This window comes from Rhinatrema bivittatum, chromosome 2 (genome assembly GCF_901001135.1).
Source record: "Rhinatrema bivittatum chromosome 2, aRhiBiv1.1, whole genome shotgun sequence".
Classification (NCBI taxonomy): domain Eukaryota; kingdom Metazoa; phylum Chordata; class Amphibia; order Gymnophiona; family Rhinatrematidae; genus Rhinatrema; species Rhinatrema bivittatum.
In genome coordinates this window covers 485,870,292-485,895,487 of record NC_042616.1, presented here as the reverse complement: position 1 = coordinate 485,895,487, position 25,196 = coordinate 485,870,292, and the positions used below count along the sequence as shown (strand labels likewise).

General features: G+C 41.2%; 1 protein-coding gene across 4 annotated transcripts in view; it reads left to right on the top strand.

Moving 5' to 3' along the window:
- Window positions 1-25,196, top strand: part of MYLK4 (myosin light chain kinase family member 4) — a 278,506-nt gene that overhangs the window by 207,202 nt on the left and 46,108 nt on the right. For all 4 annotated transcript variants that reach the window (XR_003854695.1, XM_029590534.1, XM_029590535.1 and 1 more), the window contains 3 exons: window positions 3,550-3,649; window positions 9,584-10,223; window positions 12,486-12,793. Coding sequence is in view for 3 of the 4 variants with exons in the window: in XM_029590534.1 (XP_029446394.1) it covers window positions 3,550-3,649; window positions 9,584-10,223; window positions 12,486-12,793 (1,048 nt within the window). In the remaining variant the exon portion in view is untranslated. The remainder of the gene's footprint in view (window positions 1-3,549; window positions 3,650-9,583; window positions 10,224-12,485; window positions 12,794-25,196) is intronic.

Here is a 25,196-nt window from a genome sequence, read left to right as displayed (position 1 = left end):
AGTTGCTACATTTTTTTTTTAGGAGGGAGAGTTGGTGGTGGGGGGGAGGGGATGTAATACAGAAATGAAGCGACTTTGTTCAAACTAGCTTTTTTATTTTTCCACAAGCATAATCAAATTTGTAACATGTCAAAAGTGATTTTATAGGAAGTAAAAGGAACTGCGCAAGTGCAGCAGAACTGTATCCTGGAGTTACTCATGCCTCAAGCAGAAGTAAATGCATTTGAGTTTGGGGGCTACAGTAAGCAGCTAAAAGGTATATATACAGGGGCGGATTGTAGGAAAATATCAGCCCGGGGGATTTTTTCAAAATAGTCCCATGGGTTATATGTCTGCCTCCCTGGGGTGCTTTGTACACAGTATGTGCTTAAACAGCTTCTAAAAGCTCCCAAAAGGTCATCATGTGACCTGGAGCCAAAAGATTTCTAATGTAAATTTCATATTTTTTTCTAAATAACTAAGAAGTAGTGAACACCCTAGTCTAGGGATATGCAACCTGATTTGCAGTTCCTCTTCCATTTATTCAATTGGTTGGTCCTGCCTACTCCCACCACCCCCAGGTTTGGTTAAATCTCTCTTGTATTAATTGGAAGATCGTATTGCAGTTCATGCCCAAAAGCTGAAAATGCAAAATCAATGGATGATCTTACATGTTCACCTTTTGCATATTTCAGCTTTTGGACATGAACTGCAATACGATCTTCCAATTAAGACTGAAAGATTGATGCATGTGGAAATTCACCTCGATGTTGATATCATCATTTGTTGGATTTAGTCTGCAAACTGACTTTTGATTCATCTTTTTACACTAAGTTGTGTGGCTGTTTTACTTGAGTACTTTTACTAATATTTGTTATAATAACTAATAAACATTTTTTAATAAGATAATATTACCATGCTTTGGTCATTTAAGTACTTCTGTTCCTTCTTGTGTATTAATTTGCATTTATATATATATATCCTGGATTCCTTGCCTGGGTTAAAGTCTCTCACCAACCAATCAGCTCTTGAAATAGTTGCCAAGCAATGAGACAACCACACTACCAACCAGTAGCTCAGATATAAACACACACTCTCTCTCTCTCTCTGTGTTCAGTTTGGAGAAGAGACTACTGAGGGGGGTATGATAGTGGTCTACAAAATCATGAACAAGTTAATGTAAATCGATTATTTACTTTCTCAGGTAATAGAAGGACTAGAGGGCACTCCATGAAGTTAGCAAGTAGCTCATTTAAAACGAATAGAAGAACATTATTTTTCACTCAGTGCATAGTTAAGCTCTGGAATTTATTGACAGAGGATGTGGTTACAGCAGTTAGTGTAGCTGGGTTTAAAAAAGGTTTGGATAATTTCCTAGCAGAAAAATCCTTAAATTGCTATTAATTATTAAGCAATAGTAGCTTGAGATTTATTTAATGTTGGGTACTTGCCAGGTACTTGTAACTTGGATTGGCCACTGTTGGAAACAGGATGCTGGGCTTGATGGACCCTTGGTCTGACCCAGTATGGCAATCTTTATGTTCTAATGTTTTTACCTCACATTGGACACACATGCAAAACACAGACAGACCCTTAATCACAGAATAAAGAGACCATAAATTATAAATAGAAATGTGCAGACAAAAACTGAACTGGAAACAAGTCAAACTCTGTATGCAGTGCAATAATGAAAAAACAGAATCACCACAATTCCTCTTAAAACATCAAACAATAAAATCAAGAAGTATAAAATATAAATCATAATAGTAAAACCATATTAATAAAAAATACATATTTCAAAACAATTGATGAATAGAATATCCAATAAACATACAATTTTTAAACATTTCCCAAACCCCAATAAATTATTTCAAAACAGCAGATATATCAAATACCAAATAATTAAAATCAATAAGGATAAAAAATTCCCTATTCTCCACACCAGGGAATTTTTGATTCCAAATGCCCAAAGGTTGTCGGGGGTGGGGGTATGCATAGACTCTCTCTTTTTGCTCTCACATACACATATTCTCTAACACACACATACTCTCTCACTCACTGATACAAAAGCTCAGTTATTCACTTTCTTATATTCATCAACACATGAAAGCTCAGTCACACACTCTCTTATGTTCACTGACCACATACAAACACTCAGTGACTCTCATGCTCGGATGCACACACAGTTGCTCAGTCACACACTTTCACACTCACAGTCTCTAAGACACATTCTCAAATTCACTGAAACACATAAACAGTCATACACTCTGTCATACTAACACACACACACACACACACACGTTAGTCACACACTAGCTCCCTCTCATACACATGTTCATTCACACACTGTCATTTATATTCACATGCTAAATCATACACTCGCTCATTGACATATAATCATACATACTCTCTCACAGGCTTATTGATACACACAAATGCTCAGTCACACATTTATCTCACACCCATTGACTTACTGAGACTCTCATTGACTACTCACATATGTCCACTCACTTACTAATGCTCTTTTATTCCTTCTGCAGAATGCAGAAACGACAGCAGCCCCTCTGATTAAATAAAAATGTTTTTTTTTTTTACTCACATTGGTGATTAGGAGATCCAAACAAAGCAAGGGGAGAGCAAAGTCTTGGTGGGCTGTCTGTTTCTGCAAGAGGATGCATCCCCTGTTTTGGGAAGCCATCGGCTGCAAGGCCTCAATACTCTTTATTTAGATTTTTTTTTTTTTTTTTGCCATGGGCCGCAGTCTGAGAAAGAAGGGGGTCTGTGACAAAGGAGTGAATGAGGCATAGAGCTAGCAGTGAGGCAGATGCTGGAGGTCTACTTGCCTTCTCCCACTAGAGGCAGAACTGGGAAGAGGAGGTAGCTCAGCATCTGGATTATATCTCGCCTCTGCAGTTGAAGGTAGGAGAGTGGTCCAAGAGAGCAGCGGGAGGAGGACTTAGGAATCTGCTGCCACTGTGGGAAAAATTAGTTAACGAGAGCCTAGGGAGAGGCTTGAGAAGCATGGCTGGGTACTTGGTCTTGGCTGCAGTGCCCCTATGGGGCACTGCGACCAACACCAACCACATGATTGGCTGGACTGCCCACTGGGACATGCCGGAAGCCCCGATAGGCCAATCTGCCATATATTTATCTATATCCATCTATCTATCTTATCTCAACTTTGCTTAAATGTAGTGAGGTACTGGGGCTCAATTCACCCCAAATCTTTTTGGCTCTGTAGGGAGAATAATGGGAATAAAAATACTCAAACAGTAACTGTAATAAAAGCTGATTTTGGAAGGGAGGGGGGTGAGCACAGAGGAGAAGCCATCATAGACATTTTAACAAAACACTGCATTCCATGCACACAAGTTGCCTGCAAACACCCATATGCAGGACTTCTGCTTTAATCTGGCCAGTGCCATAACTTCGTAAAATTAATGTGTTAGAGAAAAGACATTGAATTAACTGAGTAAACCACTCCCCTTCCCAATTGTGCTGTTTCCCTTTGTGAGTACATGAGATGTGTGTGTTCATTGCATCTGATATATTAATGTATTGTGCTCATAGGTCAGCAGAGATCAGAAGGCTAAGGAGAAAACAGAGAAGCCATGTTTTGGTTTTGTGGGAATAAGGAATTTGAGGAAGAAAAAGCCACCTGATGCGACAGGTAAATGTCTTCTCTATGTTCAGCTTGGAATGTTTACTCATTAAAGCAGCAGAGGCCCTCCAGCAGATGAGAGAGTTCATTTTGGTTTAGTCAAACTGAATGCTTTTTAGCTTTGAAAATCTTAAAATGTCCTATTTTAGTAATTAAATGTGTTGGTTTTGATTTGCCATCTTTCTTTGCTCTTTATCATGACTTCCATAATGATTTTTTCAGTTGAGCTTGCAGTGCAAAAAGGGAGCTCTACCCAGTGATGGATTTAGGGTTTTGGCGCCTTTAAGGCACTGTTGGTGCTGTCGCCCCCTATCAACACCCCTCCCCCTGAAGCTGGACAACAGGGAGCAGAAGGTCTAAGGCACAGTCCCTTAGTTTCCTGTGGCAGAGCTCAGGGGTAGATTCTGTTGTGGCAAAAGTTTTAAAATAAAGTCGTTTTACACTATGATTAGTATAATTTTATATTATTTTTATTGTGTAAAGAAAAGTGATCTGAAGTATCAGTACAGGGAGAAGATGGGGAAGGGAAGGGAGAGGGATTAGGAATGAGGTGAGGAGAAAGGGGGAGGAGTGTGAAAAGAAAAGAGGACTAGGGATGGGGAAGATTAGGAATCTGTGATGGGTAAGAGGAGAGAGAGGGAGGAGGGATCTTGGATTGAGGGAGAGGAGGAGTGAGTAAGAAGGGTTGGGGAGTGGGTTTCAGGATCTGGAGAGAGGGAAGAAGTAGAAAGGAAGGAAAGGAGGTTCCAGGATCTGGGGGATAGGATACAAGATCAAGGCAGGGAGGATTTGAATTGCAGTGGGAGGGGAGGAGAGAAGGGAGGTGTCCCTACCATGCTCCTGTCCTGTTCCTTCTTGCACCCCGCTCTCTAACATCCCAGCCAATCTGACACACCCTGATCCCCCAGCCTCTTTTCCCACCTTTCAATGATCTATTTTCAGCCACTCCTAGTCTCCCCAAAATATACCCCTTTGATCTGTCTGCTGTAGGCTCTCCTGTTCCCTGCATGCTACCTGGGAGGCGCTGGATCAGGAAGGAGAAGACTGTTCTCTGCTGAGTGAGATTCAGTACAACTGAAAGGCAGCAAATCTTCAGCTAGCCTGCTGCTGCCCGCCCCCAGAGTTTTGCTGCCCTAGGCGCAGGCCTAGTGTACCTATTGACAAATCCATGCCCGGGTCTACCATTGGCTTAATGTCATAGCCTAATGATGCTCAAACTGGTCCCCCACCTCCACCACTCCGCCTGCACTCAAATTTTTTATGACTGTGCATGAGATATGCAGTATTTGCATGCTCTGCCTACCTTGCATGCAAATAAATCTCATGAATATTCATTGGGGATATCCTTGAAACCTGACTGGGTAGGGATGGAGGGGGCTGAAGAACAGTTTGAGAACCTGTATCATAGCCAACGGAGAATCAAAAAAGCACACAGGAGGTGGAGAGAAAATAGCTTCAAATTGTTCACAAATATCAAGAGAGGAGAAAGTTACATATTATAAAATGGACGTGATTGAGAGGGATTTCTGACTGGATGAAATTTCTTCCAGTGTGAGACAATATAGCCCTAATAACACAATGTGTTTTCAATCAGTGCCCAGATATCTATACTTAAGATGGGAAAAAAACGCTATTGGAAAAAATAACTGCAAGACAGTCAGGGTCAGGGGGCTACCACATCTATGGGATAATTTTGCATTAGCTCACATAAATTCGTGGGCTTTCATATACCTAAGTTATACCAGTTTTCAAAACAGACTTATGTGTGAAAAATTTGCTTTGAAAATTATCCCATAAAAGCTATAATCACAAAATTACACCTGCTGCTTTGTGCAGGAAATGATTTTTGGGGAAATTTACACACATGCTTTTTTCAAAATGGAAAAGTATGGGCCGGATTTTAAGACGTACTTGTGGGAGTACATTTGTGCGCGCAACCTGGCGCGCACAAATGTATGCTCGATTTTATAACATGTGCTCAGGGGTAGATTCTGTTATGGCAAAAGTTTTAAAATAAAGTAGCCCCAATGGCTTTCCCCGTTCCCTCCGAGGCCGCTCCAAAATTGGAGCGGCCTCGGAGGGAACTTTCCTTCCACCCCCCCCTCCCCACCTTCCCCTACCTAACCTGCCCCCCAACCTTACTTAAAACCCCCCCTAACCTTTATTTTATAAGTTGCGCCTGCCTCCAGGCAGGCACAGGTTGCGCACACTAGCCAACGGGCGGCCCGCAATCCCAGGCATAGGACCAAATGGCCGCTGTGCCTGGAGGCTCCGGCCCCACCCCAGACCGCCCCGCCCCATGCCCTGCCCCTTTTTTCAAGCCCCGGGATGTACACGCGTCCCGGGGCTTTACGTGTACTGCCGGGCCTTTTGAAAATAGGCACGGCACGCATAACCCCCTACGCGTGTAAATCCTTGAAAATCTGCCCCTATGTGTGTAAGTGCAGAGTGACCCCACCTAGACTCCGCACCCGGAACTGCGCACAATCGGATAAAGTCTGTGTGTAGCTTTCATTCGCAGACTATAGCCCGAATTTTCAAGAAAAGCCTATGATCACAACCTACTTTTTTGGAGGGCATGACTTATGCGGGTTAGCTTATAAACACACATTTTAAAAACAAAAAGTATTTGTGTGTACCTGCCAACTCTGCCCTGACGTCACTCCTGAGAACACCTCTTCCCATTTGCATAAAAGTATGCGGAAAACCAGTCACATATGAGTCTATATGCGCACTGAGCTCCTGGGCTATTTTCTAGCATCCACTTACATGCATAGAACATGCTTATAGGAATGTAAATGTCTTTCAAACATTCAGCCCTTAATGGTGAACATACTTATTACCCTGAAATACAAAAGCCCTGCAATAAAATTCTTGCCATGAACAAAAAGACAGGGATTCCAAAATACAAGCAATGGGTGGAGACACTGTGCCTACAAAGAGATAAGTTTACTACTTTGAATGTACTGTTGCTTTCAATTATCATATAATATAGCAGTAAATATATTCTTCTATTAGTGACTCTTTTATTTTTGCTTTTATCCACAAAGGTACAAGAAATTTGGATGTGCATGCTGATATCTTAGCAGAATTGATTTTCTGGTATCTCGCATTATTAAATGAGTTTGCTTCATAATTTGCTTTATAATTGGTTGAAAACGGATGTCCCCGTTCCGGTCAGCTCATGGGCAAGGGGCACACAGGGCGGGCCATGGACCACGCAAGGCCCCCATGACCTGCTGGGGGGAAAGTTCAATCTTTTCAAGGCCCTTAGAGTTTTGTTCCCTCTGCACACCAGTCCAAGCACACCACAAACTACTCTTCACTCCCACCGGTGTTCAAATTAAAGTCGTTACTGAAAAAATTGGTGGCAGGAAGAAACTATGTCCAAATAGTACACAAAGAGAGAATGCACTCCAGCCACACAAAGTCATTAGATAAGCACAACACTGTGGATCCATAAAGTCAAGAGGCTGCCAATGAAGAGTGGGTGACTCGCCAGAATGATGGCTACTGCCTGGAGTCAATACCCTTATTAAATAAACATACACAGGCTTACGGTGACTCCAACATCGCTCTAAGCTTCAACAGCAAGAGGAAATGTGGAAAAAAGGATTCACACTCACAAAGAGGGGAGTAGCTGGCTTGTTACGGCGGTTACTACCCCAAATCAAATAAGCCTGATACTTCACTTTCAATGCATATACAGCAAAGTTCTCTGATTCAACGGCAGGGGAGAAGAAAAACTGATACTTCACACATCCAGCAGAGCTCTCTGCTTCAACGGCAGGGGAGAAGAAAAGAGGGTTCGCACTCACAAAGCGGGGAGTAGCTGGCTTGTTACGGCGGTTACTACCCCAAACCAAATGTGCCTGATACTTCACTTTCGATGCACATCCAGTTCTGAAGGAACTCCAGGGAGTTCCTTCAGAACAGTGTAAACAGGTGTGTGAATATCACTGCTTGCATGACTGGGGATCATTTGCTTGTAGGTAGGGTGTGATTATTTCACTCACAGATGTGAAAATACTTCCTTTTTCATTGATGCTGTTTGACTTTCCATGGAGAACGCAGAGTCTAGGATGAATCCTAGTCTTTTTATTTCATGTTGCAGATGAAAGGTGATATTGTCTGCATTATCAGGTCACAGTCAGTTGCTGATCCATAGGATTTCCATTTTGTCTCTGTTTATAAGAAATCGTTTGTTGGTCATCCATGTTGTTATCTCCATGAAGCATTTCTCTAGGCTTGCTGTTGTTTTTTCCTAGTGTCTAATGTTGGCATAAGGATTTGACTGTTGTTCATGTAGATGTAAACTTTGAGTCTGTGTCATCTAATCATAGTCCTGAGGGCATGAGGCATACACTAAATAAGATGGGAAACAGTGGAGAACCTTGTGGTTTGCCCATTTTAAGGCCTTTGGTTTGGAGGTATTTGTATTCCAGTGTGATAGTGTGGAGCAGTCCTTGGCTTCAGGGTAGCATACCAGAGGACAGAAAAAACCCCAAATGGATTCCAATTTTCAATAGAAAAGCACTTTTATTCTTTACATAAAGAGACAGCAAAGAGCCTGCCTACTTCAACAGTGCTTCTTCAAAAGTCAAGCATTCAAATGTCCAGAGTTCTGGCATAGTTCCTGGAGCTTCCTCCTCCCCTTCTGGGCCCGTTTGTCCTTTCCTGAGTCTTGAGTTTTTGTTCTTTTCCCCTGGGAAATGTCCTGTGGCCTGGATTCCCAATCTGGATGTTTAAGGTTGACTGTGCTATATAAGATGTTCTGGTCTGTACAACCTTTCACATACAGATTATTACTCGGGTTCTGCCATTGAGGATGGATTCAAACTAGTTTTTCATTTTTTCCCCGATACCTATAGTAGCTAGTCTGGGCAGCATGAATTGGTGATCAACCATGCCTAATGTAACAGAAAGGTCAAGAAGGATTAGAAGACCTGAATTTCTGTGATCATCAGTAGTTGCATGTCATCAAGCAGAGAAACTATATTCTGTATGGAATCCTAATTGGGCTGGGTCACAGACTGTTGGTTTTGTTTCAGTAGTTTTTGAGTTGTTTGGTAACCATGGGCTTCAGGAATATGGTCAGTATAGGGGGGTTTGATATTGGGCAGTAGTTGGTACATTTAGAGGTCTTTTAGAGGGCTTTTTTTTTAATGCAAGTCTTACTTGGGTTGATTTATTTTTGTGTGTTTGGATTGTGTCATTGCGGGGTGGAAGCATTTACAGTTTTTACTGGATAGGATTGGGTCTGGCAGGTCTCTGAAGAGGAGCACAGAGGATCCTCTGCTTCCTAATTGTTCAGTGAGTTTCTTTGTTTTTTTAAGTTTTATATTGTAGAATTCCTCGAGGGAGGCTGTGTTGAATAATTTATTATTTATTACAGTGGGATCATGACTGAATCAAGCATAAATGTTGTGCCATCTGCAAGACAGGGAGTGCTCTATGACCAGCAGTCCTGTTGGCCAAACGGATCTATTTGTTCATAGATATTATTATTATTATTTTTAGCTAGTTATTACCAGTGAGATGTGCATTGGAACACTTATGTTTATAGTTGCTGCAGATAAAATGAAGATACTATGCTTAATCACATCTAATAAGCCTCCCGTCTACTACTGCTTTTTACCACTCCCTACTATATACAGAGTTCAAACAACTGCTTCTGCTTTCTTCTTGTTAATAGGCGGCAGATATGAGAGCAGATGATGCATACACTAATTGCTGCCATAATATCTTTTCTCTCTTTATTGCTACTGTTTGTTAAACTTATTATTTTTGCTCCAATGTTTTCTGGTGCCTTGCCATTAGAGGCATTCTTACTGACTCTGAAGAAATGGAAATAAAAGCAACTGCATGTTGGCTTTTTTTTTTTTTTAAAGATACTAATCATGTCACTTATTACACGCTTGCTGTCCTGTTTGTTGCTTCTAGTGCGTTCTGTCCAAAAGAATCAGTTGTCTTCTCACAAAGAAAGGACATATAACCTCAACAAAGAAAATGCTGAGAATGCAAACACCTTATTGGCTCGTGGCAGCACTCCCAAAGGTTATGGTCAAGTGCCGAAGGAGAAAAGAGAAGGAACAGCTTCACAATGTACCACTGAGCTCAGTCCAGCGGCAGTTCCGGATGGCACTGGAGACATTCTCCATGCAGGGCAAAGCCATATTGAAGAGGAGACTGTAGGCAGAGCTCATCGGAGAGTCAGCCTGCAAGCTGCAGAGGAGAGCCAAGAAGCCCTCTGCTCAGGGAAAAGCCGGGAGGCAAAAGAAGAGTTTAAAGAGGAAAGAAAGGCCTCCCGCAGCGCTTTGAAGAAGGGGGGAGAGGAAAAAGGAAACAAAGAAGTGGAGGATGAAAGCGAAGAAGAGACAGTTGAAGAGGAAGAATCAGAAGCTGAGGAGGTGGTGCGAGGCGAAGTGATCCCACGTGCAAGCCAGGACCAAGGAATGGATACTGCTGAGTCAGCGAAAAAGATAGCAAGGCGCTCCAGTAGTGATGGACCAAACAAAGAATTGAAACCTTCAGAAAAGATTACTGAAGAGTACAACAAACACTGCCCAGCGCTGCTTGAAAGGTAAGTTTTAAAAAGCAAAATTATAATGCTCTTTTCTTTTAAGTTTTTTTTTACATTGAAGTTAGTTATTTCAAGTGTCATGCCAAGAGACTAATGCACTAAAGTGTGTTAACATTGGCCTTTAATGCGTGTTAATTAGCTATTGTCAATGGCCCATGTTAATGACATGCAAATGAGTTTTACCTTAATTTACTAGTGTTAAAATGTGCATGTTAATGCAGGCATTATTTCAAAACTATGCCTTCCCAAGATATAGTTAAGTTTTCACTTCAATGAGTCTGTGATCACTTTTGTCTGTGTTTAATGCAAATTATTTTTCTATGTGCTAATAGGTAATGACCTGTTTTTGCATAGTTTTGCATTTCATTACCTTATTAGCATAGGTTTTTGCATTCAGACTCTGTGTGAAGTAATTAACATGCGTTAAAATCACTAACTCTTGTAGCTTGAACATGCTAACTGCTTTTAACGTAGGTTAATGCTTGCAAACTTTAGTACATTGGTATCCAAGCTAGCAGCTACGTGCAGTAGCATTATCAAGAAAACAGAAGTATTTTATCTAAAGAGCTATGCTGTAGCATAGAGCTCTGGAAGCCATATTGGTCCTAAAAAAAACTGGCATCTGTTCAGTTTTTGATACCTTATTTTTTATATTTTATATTTTTTATATTGATACCTAATCAATATAGGAGAAGTTTCAGAGCAAGAGCTTTTGGGCCTGTGTGGTCTCAAAAGCTCATGTATTATCATCTCTTTTGTTGCTTCTTTAAAAAAATGTTATGATCTATAAATACAAGAGCTATGTTGAAAATTGAGTTGAAAGCATATATGAGAGTCAGTTTAATGAACCTGAAGCAGTCAGAAGTTTGGTACAAGCTGCTACATAAATAAATTCCCCTACATCAGGGATGGCAAACTCCAGTCCTCGAGGGCCACAAACAGGCCAGGTTTTCAGGAATATGAATATGCATGAGAAAGATCTGATGCACTGCCTCCACTGGATGCAAATCTTTCTCGTGCGTGCTCATTGTGGATATCCTGAAAACCTGGCCTGTTTGCGGCCCTTGAGGACTGGTGTTCGCCATCCCTGCCCTACATGATCCAACACTATTGAACGTGCCAGTTGTTCACTCTAAAAAAGGATCTGAACTGGAGAACAGACAATTAGAAAGACTATGTATAGTGGTTTGGTTCATCAGATTCCTTTATGATGTATCTCAGGTACTATAGCTGTAACTATGTTTCGCAATTTTTTTTTTGGGGGGGGGGTTGATTTCCCTTTAAATTGTATGTTTTGCCACAGCAATATAATTTTGCAATAAGTACATTACAGCTGGGACATACATTACTGTGGAGGTTTTTGTCATGGGTCATCATGAAGATACATTTATCAGTGACATAGTAAACTATAGCCTGTACTTATTGATTCATATTTGCTTGAAAATATTGGATCTGTCACAAATGCATGCTTTTCAATGTGACTTAATCCAAGCTGCTTAGCCAAGGTATGGCACAACTAGCCATAAAGCAGTGACTGACTTACATGCTTCTAGTCATTATTATGCATGCTTATGCAAGTAACAGTGAAAGAACGCATGAAGGGGAGATTATGTGCATCTGGATGCACACAGAGCAGAGCAATGTGCCTTTTCAAATTTGATTCTATCTCATTCAAAATAACACAAAACAATACAGAAAAATACATGAAGAGGATGAAAAGTTAACGTGCTGTTTTATCATGTTTGGGATTTCACCACAAAATCAACTTTGTCCTTAAAGATTTCCTTTCCTTATAGACTCAAGAAAGGTGTCACATTTAAAGCCTCATGTAAACACAGACAAACATAAAACATTTTGTTAAAAAGCTAAACTAATAACACTTACAGTATTTATTTGGACTTTATTTGCTAAAGTTTTTTTTTTCTGCTGCAATATAAGCAAAACCCCTTAGATCTTCATTCTGAAAAATTCAGAAGCACGCAAAAATATTTACACAGGCATACACTTCTGCAAGACCAAGTCAAATACTGGTTTTGCCAGCCCAAATGTCCTTCCTGCAGCATAAGAAAGAATTCTGCAGTCTGTATATCTCAGGACATTCAACCATTTTCATCACTCTGAGATTTTGCAAATAGAAGCCTTACTGAATCCATCCCTGAAAATACAGTTCTACGTAGATTCATGGGAATAACATTCTGCTGCCTTTCTTTATAGTCTGTTTTTCACTTTTCTGCTTTAAATACATGCAATCTTGATTTTCAGGTATGATGACACTGACCATAAGGGATCTTTGTCACTGAGCCCAAATAATGAACTCTCAGTTGAATTGTCCCAAGGCCCAGGGCAAAACTGTCATGAATACGCCATAAGCAGTAAACGCAGAGTGCCTGACGAAGACCAGATTAAAGATGATAACAAGAAAAGCAGGACAGAGGCGACTGAAGGCATTTTAAACAACAAGGCTGATGAAGCAAATCTAATCTCCGAAGATGTACCAGAAGTGCCTGACTCTCTTGAAGAAAATCAGCATGAGTCTTCCATAGATGACAAAGAGCTGCAGATCATAATTGGTAAGAAAATGGTCTATGTCCAAGACCATATGCATTTGCAATAGCCATTTGTGTGCAACAGTTCATCTGCTCAGGGAACTAGCAAATACTACAAAGCCTACATATATGTATACTAACAGTCTGGGCAGAATATCTTCCAGTATCACCTTTGTCATTAGTTCCTTAGCATCCACTAAACAGACAAATATGACCCTTACTAAAAATATGTGTGCACTGTGCTCATTTTACACTGTGAGGCCTAGGGGAAGCACAACGCTTGCCATTCCGTAACGTTTAAGGCAGAGATCAGCTTCCACAGGGCAAGTCTTGCAATTTTCTTGGAAAGATGCTGAATAGTGAAATTTCAAACTGAGACTGGGGAAAAGGTTTTTTGGCAGAAATGGTACACATAGAAGGGAGTAGTCCTGAAATTACATTGTATGGAAAAAGAAAACCTTCATCAGAATAAAAGGAAATGGTCCATAGGGAACTGAAACCATTACTGTGGGTGATATACGGTGATAAAGACAAGATTTTGCCATAGTCATAAAATGGGACAAATTCCTTTCGACACAGAAACAAAAAATTCAGATTTAAGGATTGGGCTAACGTAGGGCAAAAAAATGCAAAACGTCTGCACATCAGTTTGCTCGTGCAACTTCAAAACTGCATCATTTACCAAAGGCTTTAATTACTATTACTAATTTCTTAGTTTAGCGTAATTTCATAGAAAAAATTCCATAGAAAGTTTTTACAAGCCAAAGTATGTGCAAAAAGCACTGCAGTTCTTTTGTCTGGAAGGCATAACTAGATTAGCACATGTGCCATCCGAGCATAGGCTGTGGGCCTTTGCTTGAAGGAGGCCCAGTCTCAAGAGGAGAGGGAATAGCTGCTCTGCCTGCATTCTCCCTCCCACCTCCCAGTTTACTCCATCCCAGCTGATGGCTGAAAGGAGCCAGGTTTCAGTGTAGAAGGTAGTAGAAGCAGTAGCAAGAGAGATAGGGTGATAGCAACGGTGTCGGAGGGACGGTAAGGTAGAGCAAAATGGAATGTCCTTGCATTGATCACTTCTCTTCCTCTCCCGATTGTACGTACACTTCCTGTTGAGAAAAGGGAATAGGAGAAGGTGGGACAGCCTGTAGACACTCTCTGTACTACTGTACTACCGATCCCATGGAGCACATTGCAGTCTCTTCCATGTGCCCCAAGGACACTGGACAGAGGAACGCTAGTGATCTTCTTAGACCACGTCAGAGAGAGGAGCTACCAGTGACTGGTGTGGCCCCATGGATGTGAAAGGGAGAGGAGCTGGGAATGGTCCAAGCAGAGATGAGGAGAGGAAGCAGAAGTGGGGAGAAAGGAAATGAAGGAAAGCATGGAGCTTAAGGATTTTTGGGCTCCTGGCACAGACAAATTGAGGACCCCCGGCCTATCTAAGATAAAGAAAAACATTTCTCTCTCTCTCTTTCTCTTCCTCTCTCTCTATGCATACTCCTTCCCAGCTCCTTACCCTGTCCATTTCTTCACCCATCCCAACCCTTGTACCTTCAGAGGCATTGGGCAGTTACTCCCCGTCTCTTGGAGTCTAGGGGTGGTGCTGAGTCGCAGTAACTGGTCTTCTGTAAGTGCCAAGGAAAGTTCTTTCCTTACCAAGCTTAGGGATGGAGCCTACTGCCCTTCATCTCCAGCCTAAACACCTCATCCTTCCTCTCTTCATGTCCCCTCTTCTCCCATCTCTTGTCTCCATATTCTCTTTCTGTTCCCATTTTTATTCTCACCTCTCCTCCTTTTCCTCCTTTGCTCTGTCTCCATATCTGATTTAGGCCTGGATTCACCATTCTAACGCAGAATGGTGAATCCAGCAAAAACGGGGGGCAGGAGGGTGAAGGGGGGGTGGGCCTGCGAAAGCCGGCAGCCTTTGCACTACAGCGGTGTTTTCGTTGCCAGCTTTCGCATCCAATAGCGCCACCGTGAAAGGTGGTGCTATTGGGCGTGCTACTGGCGACGATAATGGTGCTTGACTTATCGCCGCCAAGGAAGACATTGCAGCGTCCACCTCCTCGCTGCCTTGACTCCTCCCTTCGCTGCTTGACTCCGCCCTGATTCTGCCCCCGGCAAGCTATCGCATGTGAAAAGGGACGTTTCGCGTGCGATAGCTGCTTTTTGCATGCGATAAGCGATAGAAAATGACCCCCTTAATTTTCTTTTTCATAAAAAGTATGCTGATGCCATCAGTCCAAAACATCAGGCTAGTAGTTAAAATTCAGCAAATGCTACCATCACATACTGAAGCTGTACAATTTGACTATGAAGATATATGGTAAACATTGCTGTACTATACAGTTCCTCAAAGCAAGTCACAGCACATTGTCCAACTTGCTAACAGAAATTCTGATTGCAGATAGAAAACACATTTGAAAACATTGATCTAAATGCTGACTGCAATAGGCACCCAGAATAATTTTTCAGCACGCAAAGAATGCACAGCACATATTCAGCTGCAACTTGTGCCACTAATGAAATAATGCAGATAGATGCTATATCTACCAACATTCCCACGGTGGATAGGGGTTTATAAAAATGTACTCATTTACCACAAATAACTCTGGTGCAAATTCAAATTTTAGAAATGTAGCAAGAATAAGTGGGTTCTCCAGTGGTAAACAAAATTGTTAACTGTCTGTTTGTAAAGTCAAAGAGGAGAGGGTTACATCTGGAGGGAGAAGAAGTAGCCCTGGGTAGCACTGTAGCACAAGGGAGAGAGAGCAGCCTCAACTCATGTTCAATATTATTCTGTTTCTCATGGGTCCAAAGGCTGGAGCTCCTATAGCGCAGGGAGGGCAGTCTTCCCACTTTTGCCCCCATCTCTTGCTTATCTCTCCCTTCAATTTAGTTGAGATCTTAAGGGAAAATATTGAAGACACCTAAATATATATCTGTATTGTTATGGGCCACGGGTAGCGGACCCATCTCTGGTGATGACGTGTACCCCTGGGTGATGATGCAGCTGCAGAGGAGCTCCAGCAAGCGCCGAGGCAGGTGAGAGGCGTCCAAGTGCAGGCTGGTGGAGATAGACCTTGACCACTGTCGCACCTGTACGCAGTAGAGAGACCCAGACAATGCAATGTTTGGTCTCATGAGTGGTCCTCTGATTGCTCCTAGCCCTTTTGGACCTGCTGCACGGAGCAGCAACTGCGACAGGGCGAATGGTGGTCGAAGGATGAAGACATCAGACGAAGACTAAGGAATGAGACAACACTCAGAATACATGAGGGCATCACAGAGACGAAGTTGCTTGAAGAATTAAAAAGGATGACTCAAGGTACTTGAGGATTTCATGAAGAGTCACAAGGGCACCCATCCTGAACTGGTACTGCCATGACATGCGCCCTACACAACCGATGACGGCTTTCGCGGACCACGCTGGCCAGCGCGTCCTACACAGCCCGACATGGCTGGTTGTGGACCACGGACATGGTTCTCCAAACAGGTAGAGAAAAAGAGAGATCCAACGATGACTCAGACGAGGCCTGAACCGGAGCATGCCTTGCACGGCCAATAAAGACAAGGCAAGGGAATGCCAAGGTGCAGGTTAGGAAAGTCCATCGTGGGGGAGGATGAGAGGATGAGATGACATCTGAAGACGAAGATGGTCTGGATGCGTGAAGATGTGAGACCATGATGATGAAGACAGACATGGAATTCCAACGAAGAACATAAGCCTTGAGAAGCTGGATGGGCAGAGAAGTCCTAGGGAGGACTGGCTCCTTGCGAAGGCGAGGAAGGAATGACGACGAGCCCCTTTTGTAGGGCTGAAGAGGCGACTCCCTCGATGATGTCAGAAGAGCATCACACCTTCGCTGTTCCTTTAATTACTGAAGAGAGAGCCGGTCTCGCCCCCTAGGAGGAAGCAGGAAGCAGTGCAGGACCCTGGACAGCGATCCTGCTGAAGACGCTGAAGACTACAGGAGCAGGAACTGGAGCTAGGCCGCAAACCAGGCCAAGGCCTTCAGCTGCTCCCAAGCCACAGGGAGAGCACCGGAGAAAGCTCCACACCGCAGATGAGTCCGGGGATATAGGCCCTTCTCCCACGGAGGGCCCAAGGTAGGTTGGTGGCCTCTGGTCCACATAGAAATGCAGGCAGCGGCCTCCTGGCCACATGACAATGCTGGCAGTGGCTCCTGCTGCGTCTGAAGCGTGCCGACGGCCTCCAGGCCATTTAGGAAGAAAAGAGCAGCGCGGCTCCTGCCGCTTGTAAGGCATGTTGGCGGCCTCCTAGCCGCGTTGCTAACAGCAGCACGGTTCTGGCCGTGAGAGAGTACGTCGGCATCCTCCAGGCTGCTGAAGAAGGTGAAAAATAAAGGTGGAGAGGCTGCCTGAGGGCAGAATCATAAAATGTATCCTCTTTTCTAGCAGACTTTTCTTTTTTTTTTCTGTATTCAGGATAAAGAGATTTGAATATTTTGCAGTAGGTGAAAAAAAATACTCAGGCATACTTAATATGTAATGTAAATCTCACCACCTCCTTCTACACAAATTATTGTTGGAAAGCATTCCTGAAACCATGCTTCCTCCACTTGCATTATTTGATGTCATCTAATAGGAGCCTGTCAGGATTGTTTGAATGGGGACGAAACCTTTTAGAAGGGCAGATATAGCAGAATTAGGAAAGGTACAAAGAAGGGCGACCAAAATGATAAAGGGGATGGAAAGATTCCCTTCTGAGGAAAGGCTAAAGAGGTTAGGACTCCTCAGCTTGGTGAAGAGACGGCTGAGGGGAGATATGATAGAGATCTAGAAAATAATGAGTGGAGTGGAATGAGTAAACATTAATCGGTTGTTTACTCTTTCAAAAAGTACAAAGACTAGAGGACATTCAAAGAAGTTACTATATTGTACATTTTAAACTAATAAGAGAAAATATTTTTTACTCAATGATCTGGAATTCATAGCTAGAAGATGAGATGAAAGTTGTTACTGTAACTGCGTTTAAAAAAGGTTTGGACAAGTTAATGGAGGAAAAGTCCATAAACCATTATTAAGGTGGAGTTGCAGAAATCCATTACTTTTCACTATGATAAGCAGCTTGGAATCTATCTACTGTTTGGGATTTTGCCAGGTACCTGTGTCCTGGATTGACCACTGTTGGAAACAGGATACAAGGCTTGATGGATCTTTGCTCTGACCGGGTATGCAAGCCTTATGTTCTTGATAGTCAACGTTACTACTTAACATTATGAGTGGAATAGAATGGGTAAATATAAATTGATTACTGTTTCAAAAAATACAAAGACTAAGGCACAGTCCATAAAGTTAGTAAGTAGCACATTCAAAACAAACCAGAGAAAATTATTTTTTACTCAACGCACAATTAAGCTTTGGAATTTATTGCTGGAGGATGTCGTTAAGGCAGTTAGTATAGCTGGGTTTGAAAAAGGTTTGGACAGGTTCCTGAAAGAGAAGCCCATAAACTGTTAACCAAGAGGATTTAGGAAATAGCCACTACTTATCACTGCACGACAGCAGCATGGGATCTATTTACTGTTTGGGATCTTGCCAGGTACTTGTGACCTGGATTGACAACTGTTGGAAATAGGATACTACTGGGCTTGATTGACCCTTGGTCTGACCCAATATGGCTTTTCATATGTTTTTATGTAAGTGTTAGTTTAGTGATACCATGAATGTTTTTGGTTTTAGGTTTGTCCAGGATTTTTTTTTTTTTCATTGTATTCCATATACATTAAAAGGGCAGGAACTCCATGGAGCACTCTGCCATTCCTGCCATTTGCTTACAGTTTTATAGAGTATTAACCCATACTGAGCATATATAGCTTTACTGCCATGCCATGAAGGAAAACAAAAGTGAAAAGGCTTGCTGAAGCCTTTCCATAAATTTCCATGAAAAGTACGATTTTGTGGTATATTCTGAAATTAAAAGAAGCTTAATATTTGATGCAACTGCTTGAATATCCCGTTTCCCTTTTCTGTTTCTTTGAAATGCAGCCACACAGGTACCCAGTCAGAAGCAAAAGCACTGGTTTGTCTTGCTGAGTAGGGTTCTGTTGAGTTGTTGCTAAGTCTCTGTTGCTTCAGTTTACATATCTTTGCTGCTCTACTGCAGCTGTAAACAAATGTTAGACTAGCAGCATCCTTTTACCCTTTTTTTCACCTGACTGCCTTAATTTTTATTTTACTTTCTTCTTAGTCTCCTACAGGGAAACTAGCCTTGAAAGATGATTATGTCTGTGTTTCTGCAAGTTTGTTCCACCCACCCCCCTAAGCAACTAATAACTTGTGAATCGTTCATCCGGTTTTATTCCAATTTCTGCCACAGATATTTCAGCACCCAGCAAATCCTAACTTTATGCCTTTCTTATGCTCCCAATGCCCCCTACATTTGGAATCGCTGCTGTCTTATATTTTCCATAGGGAAACAAGCCACTTCTGTTCAGTTGTGATCTCAAGGAGGTCAGAGCACATTGTGATGTCATTGAGTTGCCTACCATTGGTTAGTATCCCAAAAAGAAAGTCACATGTGAAACCCAGTTCATTGGTTTACCCTCATAGATGGGCTAATGTACACTTCCGCTGATCTAGCGTTTATAACTTTTGTGCCCATTCATAATTCAATCACAGGGTAACCGTTTTATGAACCGTGGTTGACACTGCCGCTTATGTGCTGCTGTTTGTTTAAAGCAGAACTTTCAAAAACAGATTTTTCACAATTTTTTTAGAAACGTTTTTTTCTTTTTTTCAAAAATCTCCAATATTAAATAGTTGTACTTATCTCATTAATGTAGCAATTTTGCTGCAGTCCATTGAGCGTCTTTAACTCGCTCTGCTAATTTCTGGTTAGCCAAAATCTTTGGAGCGTACTGAACTCGCTCTACTATCTTGCCCGACACCGCTGGTGTTTCGAAGTTCTTTATCCTTCTTCTTCAGGGGCTTAAATATGCATTGGAGAACGAAGTGATCTCTGCAGCTGTATTTCAGGAAATATCCCATAAAATGTCATGATTTAAATGTAAGAATGTTTCCGGACCTAGTGTTAATTACTCAACAAAGATATAAAAATGTTCTGTTCTTACGGCAAGATGTGACTGCATTAGGATATACGTTTTTATTACATTTTCCTTGCAAATGCTTAGTTAAGAAGAGAGACGAATGTAATATTTTCTTTGCTCCAAACCAGTTAGCAAGGTTTATAGATTCAAAAAAACATCTGACATCATCCCCAGAGACATAATAAATAATACAGCAGGTGTACTGTGACAGCATGATCTTATGTTTTCTTTATACATTTTCTAAATAATGTAACTCCCCTATACTAGCCCGTGATTAGATTCATTGATTGTTAAATAGGATATTATCAATAGAATAATACTTTGGAGAATTTCTGTAAGTTGTAAAATACTGAATGTGGAATATCCTTTATTTCTGTTATGAACTGGTAATTGGGTTGTTATGAACTGGTAATTGGGTCTGTTATGAACTGGTAATTGGGTTGTAAAATCTGGAAAAGTCTATAAATAAAGAATAAAAAAAAAAAAAAAGAACATAAGAAATTGCCATACTGGGTCAGACCAAGGATCCATCAAGCTGTTTCCGACAGTGGCCAAACAAGGCTACAAGTACCCGAACACTAAATTGATCCCATGCTACTGATGCCAGTAACAGCAGTGACTATTCCCTAAGTCAACTTGATTAATAGCAGTTAATGGACATCTCCTCCAAGAACTTATCCAAACCTTTTTTAAACCAGCTACACTAATTCCACTAACCATACTCTCTGGCAACAAATTCCAGAGCTTAATTGTGCGTTGAGTGAAAAATAATGTTCTCCGATTAGTTTTAAATGTGCTACTTGCTAACTTCATGGAGTGCCCCCTAATCTTCTGTTATCTGAAAGATTAAATAACTGATTCACATTTACCTGTTCTACACCTGTCATGATTTTAAAGACCTCTATCATATCCCCCCTCAGCCGTCTCTTCTCCAAGCTGAACATCCCTAACTTCTTTAGCCTTTTCTCATAGGGGAGCTGTTCCATCCCCTTTAACATTTTGATCGCCCTTCTCTGTACCTTCTTCAGTGCAATGATATCTTTTTTTGAGATGCGGCGACCAGAATTGTACACAGTATTCAAGGTGAGGTCTCACCATGGAGTGATACAGAGGTATTATGACATTTTCCATTTTATTCACCATTCCCTTCCTAATAATTGCTAACATCCTGTGTTGTTTTTGACTGCTGCATCAAACTGAGCCAGTAATTGCAATGCATTATCCACTATGATGCCTAGATCTTTTTCCTGGGTGGTAGCTCCTAATATGGAACCTAACATCGTGTAACTACAGCATGGATTATTTTTCCCTATATGCATCACCTTACACTTCTCCACATTAAATTTTATCTGCCATTTGGTTGCCCAATCTTCCAGTCTTGCAAGTTCCTCCTGTAATGTATCACAATCTGCTTGTGATTTAACTACTCTGAATAATTTTGTATCATTTGCAAATTTGATTACCTCACTCGTCTTATTCCTTTCCAAATCATTTATAAATATATTGAAAAGCACTGGTCCAAGTACAGATCTCTGAGGCACTCCACTGTTTACCCTTTTCCAGTGAGAAAACTGACCATTTAATCCTACTCTCTGTTTCCTGTCTTTTAACCAGTTTGTAATCCAAGAAAGAACATCGCCTCCTATCACATTACTTTTTAGTTTTCTTAGAAGCCTCTCATGAGGTATTTTGTCAAGCATCTTCCAAAAATCCAAATACACTACATCTACCGGTTCACCTTTATCCACATGTTTATTAACCCCTTCAAAAAAATGGAGCAGATTTGTGAGGCAAGACTTCCCTTGGGTAAATCCATGCTGTGTTCCATTAAACCATGTCTTTGTATATGCTCTGTGATTTTGATCTTTAGAATATTTTCCACTATTTTTCTAGGCACTGAAGTCAGGCTCATTGGTCTATAGTTTCCCAGATCACCCCTGGAGCCCTTTTAAATATTGGGGTTACTTTGGCCACCCTCTAGTCTTCAGGTACAATGGATGATTTTAATGATAGGTTGCAAATTTTAACTAATAGATCTGAAATTTCATTTTTGAGTTCCTTCAGAACCCTTGGGTGCATACCATCCAGTCCAGGTGATTTGCTACTCTTTAGTTTGTCAATCTGGCCTACTACATCTTCCAGGTTCACAGTGATTTGGTTCAGTTTATCTGACTCATCACTCTTGAAAACCATCTCTGGAACCAGTATCTCCCCAACATGCTCATTAGTAATCACAGAAGCAAAGAATGAATTTAGTCCTTCTGCAATGGCCTTATCTTCCCTAAGAGCCCCTTTAACACCTCGGTAATCTAACGGTGGAACCAACTTCATCATAGTTTTCTTGTTTCTGATATATTTAACAAAGTTTTTATTATGAGTTTTTGCCTCTATGGCCAACTTCATTTCAAATTCTTTCTTAGCCTGCCTTATCAATGTTTTACTCTTAACTTGAAAATGCTTATGCTTTTTCCTATTTTCTTCAGATGGATCCTTCTTCCAGTTTTGAAGGATTTTTTTTGGGTAAAATAGTCTCTTTCACCTCACCTTTTAACCACGCCAGTAATCATTTTGCCTTCCTTCCACCTTTCTTAATGCATGGAATACATCTGGACTATGCTTCTAAGATTGTATATTTAAACAATGTCCGTGCCTGTTGTACACTTTTAACCTTTGCAGCTGCATCTTTCAGTTTTTTCTATTTTCCTCATTTTATTAAAGTTTCCCTTTTGAGAATTTAGTGTTAGAGCCATAAATTTACATATTGTCTCCCTTCCAATTCTTCCAATTATTAGTTCAAATTTGATCATATTTTGATCAATATTGCCAAATGGCCGCACCACCGTTACCTCTATCACCAAATCCTGAGTTCAACTAAGAATTAAACCTAAAATAGCTCCCTCTCTTATTGGTTCTTGAATGAATTGCTCCATGAAGCAGTTGTTTATTTGAACCAAGAACTGTATGTCTCTAGCATGTCCTGATGTTAAATTTACCCATTCACTATTGGGGTAATTGCAATCTCCTATTATTACTGCACTGACAAATTGGTTAGCTTCCCTGATTTCTCTTAACATTTCATCGTACATCTCATTATTTTGGCCAGGTGGATGTAATTTCTACCCATATAGATTCTACTGAGCATTTAGTCTCTTGTATGAACTTTATCCTGTTGGATTCTATACCCTCCCGGACATAAAGTGCCACACCCCCACCAAGTAGATCCTTCCTATTTTAGCGATATAATTTGTACCCTGATATAGCACTGACCCATTGGTTATCCTCTTCTACCAGGTCTCTGAGATGCCAATTATGTCTATCTTATAATTCACTGCTATACACTCTAACTCTCATATCTTATTTCTTAGACTTCTGGCATTGGCATACAGACTTTTCAAAGTGCGTTTTTTGTTTGTATTAACAACCTGCTTGTCAGTTGATAGGGATAATTTGGAATTCTTTAGTTCAGGTGATTCTTAATTTATAGGCACATGGACTACTTTTGCTTTTATTGCAACCTCTCTGTTGGGATGTTTTTATTATGAGTTACTTTAGTATCCTTCAAAGATACACTCCTCTGAATCATGCACTACTGAGTGACTATCGGCTTTCCCCCTTGTTCTAGTTTAAAAGCTGTTCTATCTCCTTTTTAAAAGTTAGCACCAGCAGCCTGGTTCCACTCTGGTTGAGCCTGTCCTTTTAGAAAAGTCTCCCCCTTCCCCAAAATGTTGTCCAGTTCCATACAAAATGGAATCCCTCTTCCCTGCACTATAATCTCATCCACCCATTGAGAGTCCAGAACTCTGCCTACCTTTGGGGACCTGCACATGGAACAGGAAGCATTTCAGAGAATGCCACCCTGAAGGTTCTGGATTTCAGCTTTCTACCTAAAATCCTAAATTTGGCTTCCAGAACCTCCCTCCCACATTTTCCTATGTTGTTGTGTCCACATGCATTATGATAACTGGCTCTTCCCCAGCACTGTCTATAATCCTACCTAGTTGACGAGTGAGGTCCGCCACCTTTGCCCCAGGCAGAGAAATTACCTGGCAGTCCTCATGTCCACCAGCTACACAGCTATCTACATTTCTAATAATCAAATCACCAGTTATGATGGGCAACCTAACCCTTCCCTCCTGGGCAGTAGCCCTGAGAGACTTGTCCTCAATATGAGAGGACAGTGCATCACCTGGAGAGCAGGTCCTTGCTACAGGATCACTTCCTGCTATACTATGGTGATACTCTCCAACTGGGATACCTTTCTGATCTAAGGCAGCACTGGGGCTGCCAGACTATATTTAGAACTTGGCTACTATGCCCTGATGTTCTCATCAATGTACCTCTCTGTCTGCCTCAGCTCCTCCAAGTCTGCTACTCTAGCCTCCAGAGATCAGACTCATTTTCTGAGAACCAGGAGCTGTTTGCACTGGGTACACACATACAATCATTCACCAGCGGGTAAAAAATCATACATGTGACATTCGATTTGGAAAGCCCCCCTCTTGCTGCTGGACTGCTGCCTTCATCTTAATTTTGTTGAGTTTCTAGTTGAGTTTAGGTTTCTAAGGGAGTTGGAATGAGAGTACTTTAAATTTATAGGTGTATTCACTAATTAATCTGCTAGTGACCTACAAGGGTATGATTAAACTCTCAATAAGAGCTGGTGCAATAGTATGATTTAGATAGGAACCTGTTTGATTTTTAATGAGATAGTACCTCTTGCCTAAAAATCAAGGGTTGAGATAGGGGTCAGTGGAAGGGAAAGACAGACACTAGAATTAACTCCCTCTGGCTTGCTTATTATCCTAGACACACACAAACTCTAAAGAATATAACCCACTATTTCACCTCTCTCCAAATTGTTCACCCGTAAATTTGCACATATTAGAGTTAGCTAGGAAATCTTTAGCTTAGCTGCAGCCCTTTGCAGTATACAAATTCTTGTAAAACAGTTTGAGGATTTTAACAATTTCCCTGTTAGAGTTTTCAACCCTCCTGATTGTTTTTTGAGGGAAGTTATAAAGCTCAAGCCTGAATTCACTTTTATTAAATTAGCCAATAGTTTCCCTATTTTATTGCTAAATTGATATTTATTTATTTATAATATTTTATATATTATTGCTTTAATTCCTCCACCTCCTGCTCTTTGTATACTTCTCCTTGTTTGCCCTCCCTGTTCATTGTAATTTCTGCCTTTAAAGTTACATTGTAAACCGGTATGATGTATGCATACTAGTACCGGTATATAAAAGTTTTTAAATAAATAAATAAATAAATAAATAAATATACCGCCGCTCATCAAAGATATCACGTCGGTGTACAGTGAACAAGAACTTACGCTGGAGCGTTATACATTTAAC